This window comes from Haplochromis burtoni, unplaced genomic scaffold (assembly GCF_018398535.1).
Source record: "Haplochromis burtoni strain Fernald_Lab_line unplaced genomic scaffold, NCSU_Asbu1 Contig_318, whole genome shotgun sequence".
NCBI lineage: Eukaryota > Metazoa > Chordata > Actinopteri > Cichliformes > Cichlidae > Haplochromis > Haplochromis burtoni.
In genome coordinates, this window is record NW_024582679.1 from 558,833 (window position 1) to 574,838 (window position 16,006).

Consider the following 16,006-nt stretch of genomic DNA (forward strand, 5'->3'; position numbering starts at 1 on the left):
ATGGCAATAAAGATTTATTGAAAAGAGTGCAAAGTTCATTTAAACAAGCCACTGCTGCTGCATCTCCCACTGTGCACACAGTTTACATATTAACAAAACTCCATATTTAAGTTGTCATCGGGTTGTTGCTCGCTATTAATCTCGGTATTGATCTTTTTGTTGTCAAATGAGTAGCTGAATAAAGCTCACCGTCTTTAAACAGCCTCTGTTTTTCTGCCCGTTTCTCAGGGAGATGTCACTTGGTCACTGAAACTTATGCAAACTAGGGGTGGGGCTATGTGTGATCCGTCAGTGCAGGTTAGAGGTGCAGGGAGCAGGTGTGCACAGGTCTCCAAACAGCAGGGAGCTGTCATTCAAGGCGGTTTGCCGACATTAATTTGTTGTATTTGGGAATTAGCCGCAGAGATTAAGGTATGTTGATTTTATCAAGCATGTACTCAGTTGAAGATTTACCTCGCTACAGATGCTGATGTGCCACAGGCTAACTGGACTTTAGATAAACGCGTATTTATTGTGTCGAAACATTATTTGGACTTAGCTCTGAGACGGTGAAATCAGCTATCTGCCTCCATACACGTCGACAGTGTTGGAAATGTTGGACAATGTGTGAAAAGTGTTCAGTAACATCACGCCAGGCAGGGCTGATCAGGAAAAACTTGTCTGACTAACCGAACACGCGGATCTTAAACACACCCGTGTCTCCAATACTAACATTAAAAGCAGGGGGAAGAAGTTTTAAGGTCTGTTATAAACCACCGACTTCCTTTTGAGCAGTGGAAAAAAGCCCGTGTTACATGTTCACTGCGTCTGATTTTAGATTTCACTTTAATGAGTCAGCGGTAGAATTTAAGTTAAAACAATATAATTGCGCTTTCCCATTTTCTTAGTGACTTCAGTTAGTCGTTAAAGTATTACTTGTTAAACTTTTAATACTGTTTGTTTTTTCTGATTTGAAAGGCAGCACGTTTTCTGTCAAAAAACCCTCTTTCATTTGAATTTCAGTTTTGCAAAACAAATGTCATCCGGACCAAAGAACACGCTCAGCAGGCTCCGCCCTAATCAGACAGGATATGTTATAAATTAATCGCTGCTTTCCCCCTATTGACAGCAGTTTCCAGCACTGTATTTGTTTTTATGTAATGCCAGCTGCTTTGAAAAAGCCCTTTGTGAACGTTGCTATCTATTTGGATTTCGTTTCCTTAAATGCCAGGTTCTTATCATCTCAATAAAGCGGAACTAAGAGCCTGCACTTTAACCTCAAAGCTAATACCTTTGAACTTTCAACGCTGCATTTAGTATATACTATATTTGCATTCATCCTGGTGTATTAATATATTGGATATTTGTCACACTTATTTTTTTTAGATCATCAAACTAATTTTAATATTAGTCAAAGATAACTGGAATGAATACAAAATGATGATTTCATTCATTGAAAGGGGGGAACTAAGCAGCCCAACCTGGCCCTGTGTGAGGAATTGCTCCCCTTGTGAAATCCTGAATTACCTTAATTATAACATTTATTGACTTCAATTTCTTTAGCCACACCCAGGCCTGTGAGACATGTTGGATCAAGAAACCGCTCGAGTAGATCCTATCTGACAAAGTGAAGCAGGTTAAAAGATCTCAAAAAACAACAACGCAATCTAAAGAGACAGCTGAGTCATTGATATCCATCAGTCTGGAAAGTCATTTCTGAGGCTTTGGGATTCCAGTGAACCACAGTCAAAGCCATTATATACAAATAGAGTAAACTTGGAACAGTGGTTAACCTTCCCAGCAGTGTTACCAAAATTACTCCAAGAGTGCATTCATGAGTCATCCAGGAGGTCACAAAAAGAGCAAGAACAACATGGAAAGAACTGCAGGCCTCACCTGCCTCAGTTAAGGTCAGAGTTCATGATTCGGCAATAAGAAAGAGACATCCTTAGGAGGGGAAAAATCCACTGCTGAGCAAAACGAACACAAAGGCTTGTCTCAAATTTGCCAAGAAACATCTTTATGATCGCCAAGGCTTTTGGGAAATTACTGTGTGGACTGACTTTTTGGAACGTTTGAGTCCCTTCACATCTGGCGTAAAATCAACACAGCATTCCTAAAAAGAACAGAAAAAAAAACGTGGTGGTGGTATTGCGACGGTCTGGGGCTGATTTGCTGCTTCAAGACCTGGAAGACTTGATGTAACCATGAATTCGGTTCTCTACCAGAAGGTCAGGCCCTGAAGCTTAAGTGTACTTAAGCATGACAATGATCTGAAACACGAGTCCACCTGTCTATGGCTCCAAAGTAAAAAACAGAATGAAGGTTTTGCAGTGGCCTAGTCAAAATCTGGGCTTAAATCAGATTGAGATGCTTTGGGATGCACTGTTTGTTTGAAACCCACCCAAATGTGTCTGAAATAAAACAATTCTGCAAAGAAGAGTGGACCAAAATTCCTCACAGTGACGTGAAAGACTCAGTGACCGTGATCCAAAAACAAATTGCTCCTAACTTTGATCCAACCGGTTATCAAGTTTAAGGGGCATTTACTTTTTACACAGGTCCAGGTAAGTAAACTTATTTTTTCCCCTTAATAAATTAAATCATCATGTAAAACCTGAATTGTGTCTTTGTCTACTATTAGAATTAGTTTGATATGAAACATGTGTGATGAATATGCAAAAATGAATAAATCAAGAATGGTAAATGGCCTGTATTTGTATAGCGCTTTACTAGTCCCTAAGGACCCCAAAGTGCTTTACACGTTCAGTCACCCACCCATTCACACACTGGTGATGGCAGCTACATTGTAGCCACAGCCACCCTGGGGCGCACTGACAGAGGCGAGGCACCACCGGGCACTCTGACCACCACCAGTAGGCAACGAGTGAAGCGTCTTGCCCAAGGACACAACGACCGAGACTATCCGAGCCGGGGCTCGAACGGGCAACCTTCCGATTACAAGGCGAACTCCCAACTCTTGAGCCAAGAAGGGGGCAAATACACTTGTATAGCAATGTATGACATGACTAAGGCGCATTTCTTCTTTTTTTCAGGCCTGATAATGGCCAACTTTGGAGGACACGCTATTCCTGGCTCTTTTTTCCTGCTCTATGGCTTCTGGCTAACAGTGAAATATGTTCTCCAACACTACTGGAGGACAAACCAGCCTAAAGGACGGCAGACTTTGCCGCCAATCTTTAAAAGACTGGACTACATTGAAGGAGGGTTCCAGATATTTGCTGCTTTTATTGGTCAGTTTTCCTGTAAATATATATTCATCAGTTGTGTGCGTCCACCTGTTCTAATTTCACTGATGCTGTCCTGTCACAGGTATTATGGTTGAGCAGTTTGTGGTGGACGGGCCACATGCTCATCTCTACAACGACGGCGGGTGGATTAAGTTGATGAACTGGCAGCACAGCACAATGTATCTGTTCTTTGGGATTTCTGGAATAGCTCTGATTTTAAGTACAAAATTCCAACTGGTGCCAAGAGGAGTGGGCCGCTTTGGTCTCTCGTTAGCTCTTTTTGTTGAAGGTAAGCTGTAAGAAAGCCAGGTTTTAGTTGCACAATATTTTTCACCATAATTTCTGGTGGCTAACGTGTATTTGAGCTACATTTTGTGTTTGACTCTATTTCACACAGGGTTTCTGTTTTACTACCATGTGCACAATCGACCTCTTCTGGACGCCCACATCCACACCCTGCTCCTGGTGGCGGTGTTTGGAGGCTCAGCCAGCATCATGCTGGAGATGTTCATAAGAGACAACATTATTTTAGAGCTGTTCGGGTCATGCATGTTCATCCTACAGGGTTCGTGGTTCTACCAGGTGATTAGCCAAATGAGATCCTGATGCAGAACACCTCATTTATACACCCAGCAACATCTATCCACCCGTCCAGTTCAGCCATCTGACACAGGATGAGAGACAGGATACACCCTATACAGGCTGCCAGTCCATCACATAGAGACAGTCAACCATAAACACTGACAGGCAAATTACAATCACCAATTAACCTAACAAGCACGTCTTTGGACTGCAGGGAGACCAAGCAAACTATACACAGAAATGCCCCAGGAGGATTAAACCAGGAACCTTCTCGTTGTGCTAAACACTGCATCGCCGTGGCACTTGAATACTAAAACAAAGACCACTTAGAGGACCAACACCACTTTTTAAAATATTTACTTGTATAGTTTAATCACATTTTCTAGACAAGCAGTAGATTTCATTAATTTCTGCACACGTCAGGGCCAGTTCGGTGCCATCTGTGTGGACTGTCCTTAGATCTTGCTCTTTGTGCAAACTTTTTGTCAACTTACATTTTTTTATTCATTTGCTTATAATGATAATAGGTAGTTGGCTTCTTCATCACACATTTGTCATTTCAGATTGGATTCGTACTTTACTCACCAAGTGGAGTGGAATGGAACTTGACCGAGCACGCCAACGTCATGTTCGTCACAATGTGCTTCTGCTGGCATTTAGCTGTGGCCCTGCTTTTAGTCACTTCCACTGCAGTTGTAGTTTGGTTGTAAGTATCTCATCCTTTACATGCACACATTTTACAACCAGATCAGTGTAATAACCGAGTTTGAACAGACTTGGTTAGAAAACAGAACAAGTGGGATTCAGCAAAACAGGTACAATTAAAATCTTGTCACAACATGGCAGAACAACATGTGCACCTGCATTTATGATACGTGTACTCGGGTTATTATTCCCTGTAAAATGCAACTTGATCAGGGTTTAGCCTGCATATTTTGCTCTGAAATGGCTTTTCATTAGAGCATAATGTGCCTCAATGGGATATCACTATTCACTTGACATTTCAGAATAGCTGAAGCAAAGGTTTTCAGGGACGGTTTCAAGGACAAGTAAACTTCATGATAAATCACTTCCTGAACATTTTGTAAGCTTGGTGAAAGCCACCTTTTTTGAATTCTGACATCCAAACCTGCTTTTTGAGGTGATGTGTATATAGGCAACATGTTTTTGTTTACATTCAACATTTCTCATAAATACCCAACAGCTAGTGGCAGCTTATTTTAGTAGTTCTTAACCCTTAAGATGGATAAATACAGGTAACTTATAACCCGTATTAATCTGCATTACTTGTCTTCTTTATCTGTTATTGGTGGGTAACATTTTACACTGACTGCTGTGATGTCTTGCATCTATGGACCCTCTTGCGATTGTTGGTAGAAAAAGGTTTAGGCTTAAGAGGCACTGATACGTTTAAACCTCGTCTCCATTTGGAACTTTTGATTAGATTTTAATGTCCTTTGGTAATAATTATCATTAATAATTCATTAGCTTTCAGGAGGCAACAATAACAGTGTTAGTTGTGTAATCTTCATATACACTTGTGTTTGTTCCAACAGGACTGTGGTGCAATTCTCGGCAAGGGGACGAGACATAGAGATGGGAATGCGTAACACATCCTCTGAATTGACCTCTCAGAAAGCTTTGCTTCAAGAGTCAGATGAAGAATGAAGGCATGTTTATGGCTCTTTGATTTCATTTTTCAAATCTTGATCTATTTTATCTATTTTTAAAAAAAATGTCTAAAGAAAATAAGATTGAAATCCATGTGAATTAACTATTATCATGTTTGTAAATATTAAAAAGGACAATTCATATTTGTGTATCGCCTGCTTTTACAAAAAATGCAACATATTGAAATATTTTATTAACAAATCACAACTTGCTTATATTAAACTGAATTAGTACTTTAATACAATCGGACAAGTTGTTGTTTGAGGTTATCAAGAGACCATGTAGACTTTTCAGTTTTCCCACAAACTTGCACCTGGAATTTCTACGGAAAGATTATAAACAGGCTGAATTTTCTTATGATATATTTTGTTTATAACAATGTGGAGAAACAAATTCAGGAGGTAACATTTTGTTAATAAATGACCAGAATTTTCATGTAATACTTGGAAAAAAAGAAAAGAAAGGCAGCAGGGTTTTCAGGGAAGAATTAGGTTTCTGGCTTTTATGTTTTTTAACTTGCAAACTGAACTAAAACTCTGATAAATATTGGACAAAAAGAAACAATCCTGGTACATATATAGCATCCTTGATCTATGAGTCATTGTAGGCTGACAGGATGAGATCACTGTTGTGGAGCCGGTGGAGTATCAGGTGTACATTTTGGTGAAGGTGCTGTTGTGACTACGACTGTTGAAACAGATTTTGGGGAGCCTGCAGCCATGTGCTGAACCTGCTGCGCTGGAACTGTCTGGATCCGAACCTGAAGAGTATAAGATGGTAGATAATTCTCTGTATTTGTTTGATCTGAACAGATAAACTATAAAATGAAATCACTATATGTGCTAAAAATGAAAAGCATCTACAAAAACCTGTGTGGCCTGTCCTTGCTGCTGAAGCTGTTGGAACTGTTGCGCTGTGACAAAACTGACAGGTTTGTTTCCTGCAATCAGCTTCGTGCCAGCAGGCATGGTGGTGAGAATGATGTTTCTGCCCAGGCTGCTAATACTGCTCGCACGGGAGAGAGAAATGTATAAATATAGATCAACTGCAAAAATGTGCACTTCTACTGTTATAATGTCAAGAAAACACACAAATTGCTGAAATAAAATATCTTAGAGCATTAACCTTCACAATAAAATGAAAGCGAAAAGTCTAAATCTGTGCAGCCTTACTTTGTGTTCAGGCTTCCTTTCACAATGGGTGTCGTTACAACACTCTTGCTCTTCAGTGGCTGATTGAGGACAGACAGGGGGACTGTGATCCGTGCGGGTAACTTCCCCTAGAGTGTTCAAAGAACAGAATGGTTTGGGCCTGTTATTGATGGTTTTACAGTACACTTAAAGCAATCATTTAAATAAGGTAAAATTCAAAATTCCCATTATTGAGAATATCCTATCATTTAGATCACTAAAGAAAAACAAAAGTAGTCTGCAGTGAAATGACTTGCTGAATGCAAGCTGACTGTATGTTTGGAGAAAGCGAGGAACAGGTGGATGCATTCCTTGCTTATCAGTTCCTGGTTTTCATTTGAGGAAACCATGTAAATCAATAAATTACCAACCCGTTAAAACATTAACTAGTTCTAGTTTTAACAGATAGTTACACATAGTTGGGATAATCTTTTCAGTAACTGTAAGCTGTTTGGTTAACTCTCACGCTTAAACCCTTCTTAAGACATGCATTAGATAACATTGTTGGATTCAACAGTGTGTTATAGTGATGAATAACTGAATAACACTGAATATTTCTCTAACCGTTTGTGTGGTGACAACTGTAGTAGGGACCTGTCGCACAGTAGCTGTAGCTGTTCCTAGCGTCAGAGGTGACCCCGAAGCTCCAGAAGCCACTGTGATCCCTTTAGCACCGGCCACAACACTGGCAGGCATGGTCACTACGTTAGCACATGTACTTGCTGTGAGAGGTTTACTGCCAGTGGTGGTGGTCATTGTGATGGTCTGACCTGGTTTCTGTGGAATTACACCCAGGCCCGGCATTATCCGAATTGTGGCGCCGGTCTTGTCTGGGGAAGTCACAGTGGAGAAGGTCCTAGATTTTTGGTCGGCCACAGTGACGGCCAACGTGGGCATCAAACGAATGGTCGTGTCTCCTGCAGCCTTTAACAAGGTCGAGGCAACGTGTCCTGCTTTAGTGGTCTGTACTTCCCCAGTACAGGATGCAGCACTGGACACCGAAGAAGGTGAAGGATGGGGTGGTGTCACGTGAAGAGTGGCTGATATGCTCTTGCCGCCTGTGGAGGCAGAGCCCAGAAAGTCAGAAGTGAGCTTGACGGTCGTAACTGGGGATTTGGCAAGTGTTGCCATCATGTCTGGGGTGATCCGCAGCACTGTTTGGCCTTTAGCATCTGTGGTTATGGACGATGGTGGGAGGCGTAGGACATCTTTGCCTTGGATGCGAAGGTTTGTAGCTGTGATAGGAATTCCTGCTCCTGGAGACTTTACTCCCAGTTGTCCTGTGATAGACACCTGCAAATAATAATAATTATAATGATAATTATACAAATAATGAATCATGGGATCATTAAATGTAAACGGCCTTCAAGGATTTTTTTCCTGTCACCATCCTCTTCCTGTATACTACTCAGTTAAACTACATTTCAACTATAGTTGTTGCGCTGAGATTGTAAGGAGTCAAATTTGTTTATTCATATCTGTAAGCATCTGACATTTAAGGGAACATCTCTACTATACGGTTAATAACTATGCACCACTGTTGCACTGTAGTGCCCTTCAGATAGTAGATACCCAAATATATACAGTTAAAAGAAAATGCTCAACCTGTTTGATGTTTGGGCTGGTGACTCCTTGCAGCACCGCTGGAGAAGCAGGGTTGTTAGCTGGGCTACCAGGTGATCCAGATTGAGGTTTGGCCAAGGTTACAGCTGACACAGACAATGTAGTTGGAACCTGGACTGGACTGCTAGCAGGTTGACTTCTTAAAGGCACAGACACCACAGCCTGTTGACATACACGACAAACACAGACAGAATTAATTGTACATTTCCAACAACCATCCATCCATCTTTTAAAAATTACTAGTTGTTTTTGGTACCTGTGAAATTCCTTTAGCTGACACTGACACTGGCATCCGGATCTGGTGAGGGGTCTGATGTACCAGTGTGGCTTGCTGACTTCCTGCCGATGACCCCAGGCCAGGCTGAGCAGGAACGACTCGTACTTGTGGAAGAGAACCTGCCGTCAGGTGACTCACTATACGAGCTGCGTGGGATGTAACTGGCTGAGAAGCTGGTGGACAAGCCTGACTTGTGGGCAAAATAGTTCCCAGCTGGGGCAACGATGGAGGGGACACAAGAAGAACACTAGGCGTACAAGAGGGAGGAGAAGCAACAGACAAGAGTTGATTTGAAATTGCACAAATGAATCAAAACGTATGTTCTAGACAATATAAATAAGAAAGAAAAAAAATCATATATGGCACACTGACCCTGGGCTGGTTTTGATTGTATCTGGGACTCTGGTTTTTGTTGGTGTGGTGACTGTGGAGGGTAAGGGTGATTTGGGGGTTCCAGGTGTGTTCGGAGTGGGTGTCGTCGGGATTGGTGACATGGGATTAGAACCTATATCCTGTCCTGCTTCCAAAAATCCCGTTTTGTTGCCTCCATCTTTGCTTCCAGACTTCTAAACCATAACAACAAAGATTAATCAAAACAATAATTGGTAAATGGTTATTTCCCCCAGTAAATGCTGTTGGGTGTTTGTTTTGTTTCCTGTGGACTTACAGGTTTAGCTGCTGGTTTCGGTTTTTGCTGTAGAGCTTTTCTTGCTTTTGCAGCTGCAGCTTGGGCCTGGTGGATCCTCTCTGGATAGGACAAATAAACCAAAGAATAAGTTTTTTTTTTTTCTCCACTGCTCAGTGATCAAGTCATTTTCTGTATCTAACAGAGCTAAAGAGGCTTTTACAAATGAAATGTCTTTTCTTCACATGGAAAGAGATGATAAAGGTAGTTCATTTTGCTTGATGCTAATGTTAAATGTGCCATGACTCACGCACACAACAGGAGCAGAATCAAGCAGGAAATAAACCAGTTAATGTTAGTTGAGTTGAGGACAACAAGTGCAATAAAAGCGATAATTAGAGTTAATCTGTAACACCTCATGGAGACGTGGACAGGGCCAAGAGCCAGCAAACCAAACAAGTAAGATATTGTGCAAGAAAGGGTCAGATTTTAGTAGGCTCCTAATGTCTTCTGATAATGTCCTTCATACAGAGCAGAGTACTGTATCCTGATGTTGAGTAAAAACAAGACACTGTTCTTTAAGGCAGCTCCATAAACCAGAAATATTTTGAAATAAGCTTTGTGGCTTACCAAACTCTTCCTGGCTGCGATTGCGGTGCAGGTAAATCCACAGTTTGCGGCCAATGTCATACTTGACACAGGGGTCTTTCTCATAGTGAAGTCTATCCAGAGCCCCGCTGACAACTGTATTCACCTAAATGGAAAGCAAAGCTCCTTACTCACGGAAAATGTCACTAAAAGGCTAAAGCTTAAAGCCAGTGTCTGTCTCTGAAAAGTGGTCAATTCATAATCAAACACAACAAAGAAGTCATCTGTAATTATGAAAAATGATAAGGGACACAGAGAAAAAACTTAATGAAGAGGAAAAAAAGAAGGGAAAACTCTTTCATGCCTGTGCACTTGTGACATCTGGAGCAAGAAACTGTGAGTCTTTCAGCAGTTCACAGATCTCTGCTCTCGTTCCCTCCCCATTGGGTAATCTGGCTGCTGCATCCCGTACTAGAAAAAAAGAAAAGAGGCAAAAGTCATACGAATGGCTTTGCTGCTAAAGCAGTGAGTCCCCACATCAATGGAATCCACGTAAAACAGAAGCTCTAACCCAGAGAAAGAATGGTGACGTATGGTGGTCGGTCTGAGCGCAGCAGCGTGTGCTCCCTGGCTTTGTTTAGTGACATCTCCTTATCGAACACTCCTTTAACTGGACCCACCACAGATTCAAAGCCATGCATCCTAAACGTGAAAGCCTTATGTGGCTGGTTGTACCGTTGCTGCTCCTAAAAAAAAAAAGTATGTAGACTTCAGAGAGGGTATGCCAGGCCAGATGTGCAGATCACTTTAAACGTTGCAGCACAAAAGCAAACCTGGACTTGAAACACTTGTCTCTCATCTCCAGTGCTGGGACGCACGACATAATCAGTTGAACTGTGTGAAGAGGGGAAAAAAGAAAAAAAAAAAAAAATTAGGAGCTTACATATACGTGTATTACACTTCTTAAGAATAACTTTAATGTCACAATAATTCAAGAAACAAGCAGAAAACATGAAATTAGCAATAAAAATCATAAATTGCTGAAGCTTACAGTCTCGGTGTGGGAGAGGTCATCTCTAATGTTTCTTCATTTTCTGTCTGTTGAAGATAAAAAGCCTTTTTAAATATTGTCAGAGATAAAACTGATAAAACACAACTAACGTACAGCATTGTACAAACTGTACAATGTCACAAGTGTACAAGTCACACGGCATTTTTTGTAGTAATATATATTTTTTTACCTTGACAATGAAATCTTTGGAGTCTAACCACAACTGACACAGTGCACTCAAATCCTTCTCTGTATCCTGAGTGGGACCTAAAAGAAGTTGTGAATGTTAATCTCCTTTGACGACCACCAACAACAAGCACTACTTCAGGCCAGGTATTGCTGCGTTTGAATGTGCTTACCGATCCACCTCCACTGTTGACATTCATCAGAAAATTCTACAAATGGAGAAAAGCCACTGGGAAGTGCCATCATGCCATCTGATTTACAAACAGAAGAGTGCAGAGGTAAATACTTGGATATTTCTTCCCACTCCAACACGGGGGGAAAAAAATACTGTTTTAGTGTGAGTGACCATTGCTACTTACCTTTAGTCTCTCCTGCAAGAAACTGCAGGGCTTGAACAACCAAGTCAGACCAGCATGAGGCTGAAGAAAACCATGCATTAATGGAACTTGCTGGAGATGACTGCCATATTTGAACTTTCTCCTCCAACTGAGGGGTTAAATTAATGGTGTTAAATTCTGTACAGGGATGTTACAAAATTTAAAACATGTATGCAGGCCGAAATTAGCGCTTACCACTGAAGTACTGGCAGGACCTTCTGTCCTCAAGATGTTTTCCAGCAAACTGAAAAAACTGGCGACTATTTCCTCAACTGGAACGGGACTGCTTAGATACTCCTCCACAACTCTGCAATAATAATAATAATAATAATAATAATAATAATAATAATAATACTGATAAGTAGAAGAAGAGGATCCATCATCTAGCCAGACTATACAGTTACATTTTGACACCAGCAATTTGCTAGACTCACTCCTCCTTAATGTTGGTTAGCGGGGTAGACGGTGCATCTGGCAGGGAGTTGATTATGTTTGCTGGTGGAGCTGATGGGGTGTCTGGAGGTGCAAGAGTGTCACAGGTGTCCTCAGATTCAACTTTTATCGTCCTCATTTTCTTCTTCCTTCTCTCATCTCTGATCTTCTTCTTAGGCAAAGACAGATCGAAGAGTGCTGTGACAATTGAAATAAACAAAGACAAACAATATTATCAGTGTCACAGTGTAATCTGAAAGTACTGACATTCTGTATCAAAGCTTCCACATACCAATGCGCTCCCTTTTAAGAAAGATGGATGACATAAAGGTTTTCATTACTTTTTTTGTATACCTCCCCAGACGTTCACTATTACATAAGTCTTTCTTGAAGCTCGAGGTACAACTCATGTGTTTCATTGTGACATAAGCTGTGAAAGCTGAGGTGGACTGTATATGAGTATTTAAGGCCTTCTATTCCGATATAATTTTAACCCCCTATTTGTTGCTTTTTTAAAATTCTGGAGTTATCTTTGTAGATTTCTAACAAAAATGGTCATCAATTTTTTAATGTTTCATTAAAACATTTAAAAAGTGGATATTTTAAACACATTTACTCACGCATAGTCCCTTTACGACCCATGTTTGCTCTTGAAAGTATGTCTCCAAGGTGGATATCAGAGGTTATCAAGTCTGGATGGTCCTAGGAATAAAAAAAAATAAATAAATTTAAAAAAAAGTCATTAAAGATATAGTGAACAAACCTTATGAGAATCATACGTTTTGTCTCCGTCTCTTGCAACTTACCGGTTGTCGCTTCCTCTTCTCACGATGATTCTGCAGCATGACTTTCAAATCCTGCTCACCAAGTTCTATTTTTTCTATTATGATAATCATAATAATAATGATAACAAATTATGTATAAAAAAACCACACACTTCCTGTGCTTAAACAACACAGTAACATTATTCAGGGTACACGACAAATCACGTACCAGTACTCTTCATGTCTTGAGTGGAGAGGCTTGGTAGTACTCTGACTGAGACCGTGGGTGTTGGAGAAGAGGGTGACTGAGGTGCCGGAGTCCATGGTGATATATCTGGAAGGCATCCAAAGGAACTGGTATGGTCAGTCTTGTAATGATTCAAATTGATGTATCAATCAATCTGTATGTTTAAGTTTCCTCTCAATTTTTCATATTCATGCTAGCTGTCAGTGAAGTGCTTCATAGATTACAAAAGAATGTAATTAGCATTAGAAACACTCATTCAAGACCAGACAAACCATCATCATCAGATGAAGCATTGCTGTCCCCACACTCAGCTTTGACCTCCTTCATTATGCGACTCAATCTTCTTGTCACCCTTGCCTCCCGCATTTCTGCATGGGTTTTGGTTGGTAACCTTCTTTTATGTGGAAAGTCCAGACCATTTTGTACTGCAAAGTCCAGCAGCTCCTGCAACAAGAAATACATCAAAACTCACAGACACAGACAGAAGCTAAGAGGCTGTGCGCAATCTTCCACAAACTTAAAAAACACAAATACCTTTCTGGAGACGAGGATCTGCTTCAGCAGCCTGTGGTAATACTGCTGAAGGCAGTGCACCTGTCGTTTCCTCTGGGACTTGGCACACAGTTGTCTGTACTTGACCACCTCAGGATTGAAGTAACCATCTGGGTTGGGATAACAAGAGATGTGATGAGTAACTGCTTCAAAAATCAATTCAGCATCATTCACTCTTCTCAGCAGTAAAGTAAAGTGGTAAGCACCTCTGAATAGTTTTTGTGCAAGATGAAGGGGGTTCCCAAAGTTAAAATTTTTATTATTGAATAGATCACTGATGGTACTGTCCTGCTCCACACTATTGTTCTCAGGAAACTGCGGCAGAAACTGACGAAGGTGCTGCCGCTGGGAATCTGTCAGTACTTCACGCCAAGTGCTTTCACTCAGCACAGAGAAGAAAATTTCAGGCTGTCGTAAAAAGAAGTGAACAGCAACATATGAAGATATGTGAAGCAAAATATGAACCGTGAAACAGCAGAAAAGAGGATAATTTCGCAACTAAATGCCAAACAACTCACGTCCTCCAGGAGGTCCTCTGGAAGGCTCACTCTGCAGTTCCCCAGCATGCACTCCTCGGTGATTTGCTCATCGTTCTCTTCTTTTGGATCAAGAGGATCCGAAAGCATGTGTGCAAGGGCGTCCATTCTCCTCTGTTCCCACCTTCAAGTATTTCACATGACCACAAACCCTCGGAATACGTCTTTTCACTTATTCACGTTGTTCATTAAATAGTTTTGGGGTAGTGTTGTAGCGCAAGCAAACAAAACCATCCACAGCAACGAAACACCTCATAACAAACTACGCTAAGGTGCTAAGCTAAGCTAGCAGGAAGCTCAATATGACGCGTCTATATACGGTCTCTACTCACTAAGCTGGGATTTAGGTTAGCCACCAATGATAGTACTCTGTGCAGTATGCTGGCTAATAGAATAAAATGGAAAAATACTGTGCTCATATAGATGCAAGTGATTAAAAACTGTTGGTAGCTCTTACCTGACTTTGCTCTATGTTTTGAAATGAAGAGGGAACTATTTTACCGACGCACGGTTTTCTTCTTCTATCCGATTGTTAAGTGATGACGTGACGAATCCTACTTCCGGGCCTAAAGTAGTCTGCGTTTAATATGGCTTTTGTGTTGTTAACATGTTTAATGTTATGTATTTTCTTCTATTTAATCTCAAAAAGCTCCTAAAACAGTCAGTGATCACTGTTGACCTCCCTCGGCTTTTATTACCGCTAATCATTTATTTAAGCTCAGTTTTTAAAACCTTAGGATGTAACTACAGCCCAGCCCATGCAGCAGTATATGAATGACTAACCTCGTATTGTGGATGGATTATCTCAGTTGTTCTCCTGGCTGAAGTTTGGTCCTTTTACAGCATCCTGCCATGCGATTACATTTGTTCCTGACCACCGAGAACACTCACGTTAACTTTTATGGAGTGGACAAAAAGTTAGCTTGTTTATGTCTGTGAAGATTCTCAGTCATCCAGGTCATCGTAGTCAAAGGAGCTTGCAAAGAAAAGCGTCTGGACTTCTTTAAGTTGCTTGAAGACGTTTCACCTCTCATCCGAGAAGCTTCTTCAGTTCTAAGGTCAAATGGTGGAGAGTCCCAGATATAAACCTAGTGGGAGTATCCCCCCACAGAGGGACAAAAGGACCCCCTGATGATCCTCTAATCGCCTGAGCCAAGGTGTGAAACTGGGTGTGGGTCCCAATCAGCCAGAGTTTCGGGTGAGTTCATTGTGAAACCTGGCCCCACCTTATCATGCGAATTCCTGAGGTCAGATGGCCCAGGATGTGAGTGGGCGTTAAGGCGTCTGGGAAGGGATCTCAAAACTGGATTATAGATGGCAGAGAGTTGGTGTCGTAAACCCCGCCTCTGTTCAAAGATGGTCGCTCACAGTGGACATAGATGGCTTCTTTCACTCCTCTTTCAAACCATCTGTCCTCTCTGTCCAAAATGTGAACATTGGCACAAAGGACACTCTTTCGAGACCCTACAAACGTCACTGCTGTTTAGTTTTCTGTCTTCATTTATGTTGGAAGTGATAACAGAGCTGTACGTTTTAATTTGTTTCCAAAACCCCGCAGTCAGGACATGCTATATTGTATTTAGATAGAAGCTAGCGAGCTAACTCCCTGCTAACTTCTAACTCCGTTAAATGTCATAAATTCCGTTTTCATGGATGCCTGGATGTTAAACTCAATTGTTACACCTGGTAGAGCAGAACGCTGATCATTTTATTAAAGATGAAAGACTTTAGACAGTTTTTCAACTCTCAGTAATGCCATAGTGATCGTTTGATATATGGACCTGCAGCGGAGTTTAGGCCCAGACACGGCTAGTGACGTCACACTGAACAACCGGATTGATATTTAATGACATACTCGCCCCTGAGGTTTTGCCGCCCTCTAAAGGAAATTAGTAAGTATGTGCTTGGTATGTAGCTGTACCAAACATAAAACTTAATAACTTTGCCGAATTGTAATTTCAATAACATATTTACTGTTATTCATTATTTGTGCAGAATTAGCTGTCTAATTTCATGGAAATGTTCGAATTAATAGTACGGCTTATAAAATCGTCTGGGTCTAATTTTATTGCATG

At 41.1% G+C, this 16,006-nt stretch overlaps 2 protein-coding genes across 4 annotated transcripts; one reads left to right on the forward strand and one right to left on the reverse strand.

Moving 5' to 3' along the window:
- The first annotated feature begins 228 nt into the window (after positions 1 to 228).
- On the forward strand, positions 229 to 5,626 carry tmem45b (transmembrane protein 45B). Its single transcript, XM_005941386.3, has 6 exons — positions 229 to 411; positions 3,036 to 3,233; positions 3,313 to 3,519; positions 3,628 to 3,812; positions 4,376 to 4,518; positions 5,369 to 5,626. The coding sequence occupies exons 2-6, from the start codon at positions 3,044 to 3,046 to the stop codon at positions 5,478 to 5,480; spliced, it is 837 nt and encodes a 278-aa protein (XP_005941448.1). The 5' UTR covers positions 229 to 411; positions 3,036 to 3,043; the 3' UTR covers positions 5,481 to 5,626.
- On the reverse strand, positions 3,312 to 14,499 carry nfrkb (nuclear factor related to kappaB binding protein). 3 transcript variants are annotated; one of them, XM_014339779.2, is made up of 26 exons: positions 14,389 to 14,499; positions 13,914 to 14,055; positions 13,602 to 13,803; positions 13,378 to 13,505; positions 13,116 to 13,287; positions 12,826 to 12,930; positions 12,639 to 12,712; positions 12,453 to 12,534; positions 11,835 to 12,030; positions 11,596 to 11,707; positions 11,383 to 11,509; positions 11,197 to 11,274; positions 11,028 to 11,104; positions 10,838 to 10,884; positions 10,620 to 10,680; positions 10,358 to 10,532; positions 10,151 to 10,257; positions 9,829 to 9,952; positions 9,241 to 9,320; positions 8,946 to 9,136; positions 8,553 to 8,820; positions 8,279 to 8,458; positions 7,238 to 7,966; positions 6,656 to 6,762; positions 6,353 to 6,488; positions 3,312 to 6,243 (listed from the first exon to the last, which is right to left on the reverse strand). In XM_014339779.2, the coding sequence occupies exons 2-26, from the start codon at positions 14,037 to 14,039 to the stop codon at positions 6,106 to 6,108; spliced, it is 3,822 nt and encodes a 1,273-aa protein (XP_014195265.1). In that variant the 5' UTR covers positions 14,040 to 14,055; positions 14,389 to 14,499; the 3' UTR covers positions 3,312 to 6,105. The 3 variants fall into 3 exon arrangements, with proteins under 3 accessions (XP_014195265.1, XP_005941449.1, XP_042084270.1); XM_005941387.3 differs by having other exon boundaries at positions 8,946 to 9,139; XM_042228336.1 differs by lacking the exon at positions 14,389 to 14,499 and having other exon boundaries at positions 8,946 to 9,139; positions 13,914 to 14,380.
- Between the last annotated feature and the right edge of the window lie 1,507 nt (positions 14,500 to 16,006).

Bases quoted from the DNA above. Each gene is read 5' to 3' on its own strand.
- tmem45b (XM_005941386.3), top strand. From the start codon at position 3,044: ATGGCCAACTTTGGAGGACACGCTATTCCTGGCTCTTTTTTCCTGCTC. The intron at 3,813-4,375 runs GTGATTAGCCAA...TTGTCATTTCAG, and splicing joins AGGGTTCGTGGTTCTACCAG to ATTGGATTCGTACTTTACTC. The intron at 4,519-5,368 runs GTAAGTATCTCA...TTGTTCCAACAG, and splicing joins ACTGCAGTTGTAGTTTGGTT to GACTGTGGTGCAATTCTCGG.
- nfrkb (XM_005941387.3), bottom strand. From the start codon at position 14,039: ATGGACGCCCTTGCACACATGCTTTCGGATCCTCTTGATCCAAAAGAA. The intron at 7,967-8,278 runs GTTGAGCATTTT...TATTATTTGCAG, and splicing joins CCAGCCCAAACATCAAACAG to GTGTCTATCACAGGACAACT. The intron at 6,489-6,655 runs GTAAGGCTGCAC...CCGTGCGAGCAG, and splicing joins AAAGGAAGCCTGAACACAAA to TATTAGCAGCCTGGGCAGAA.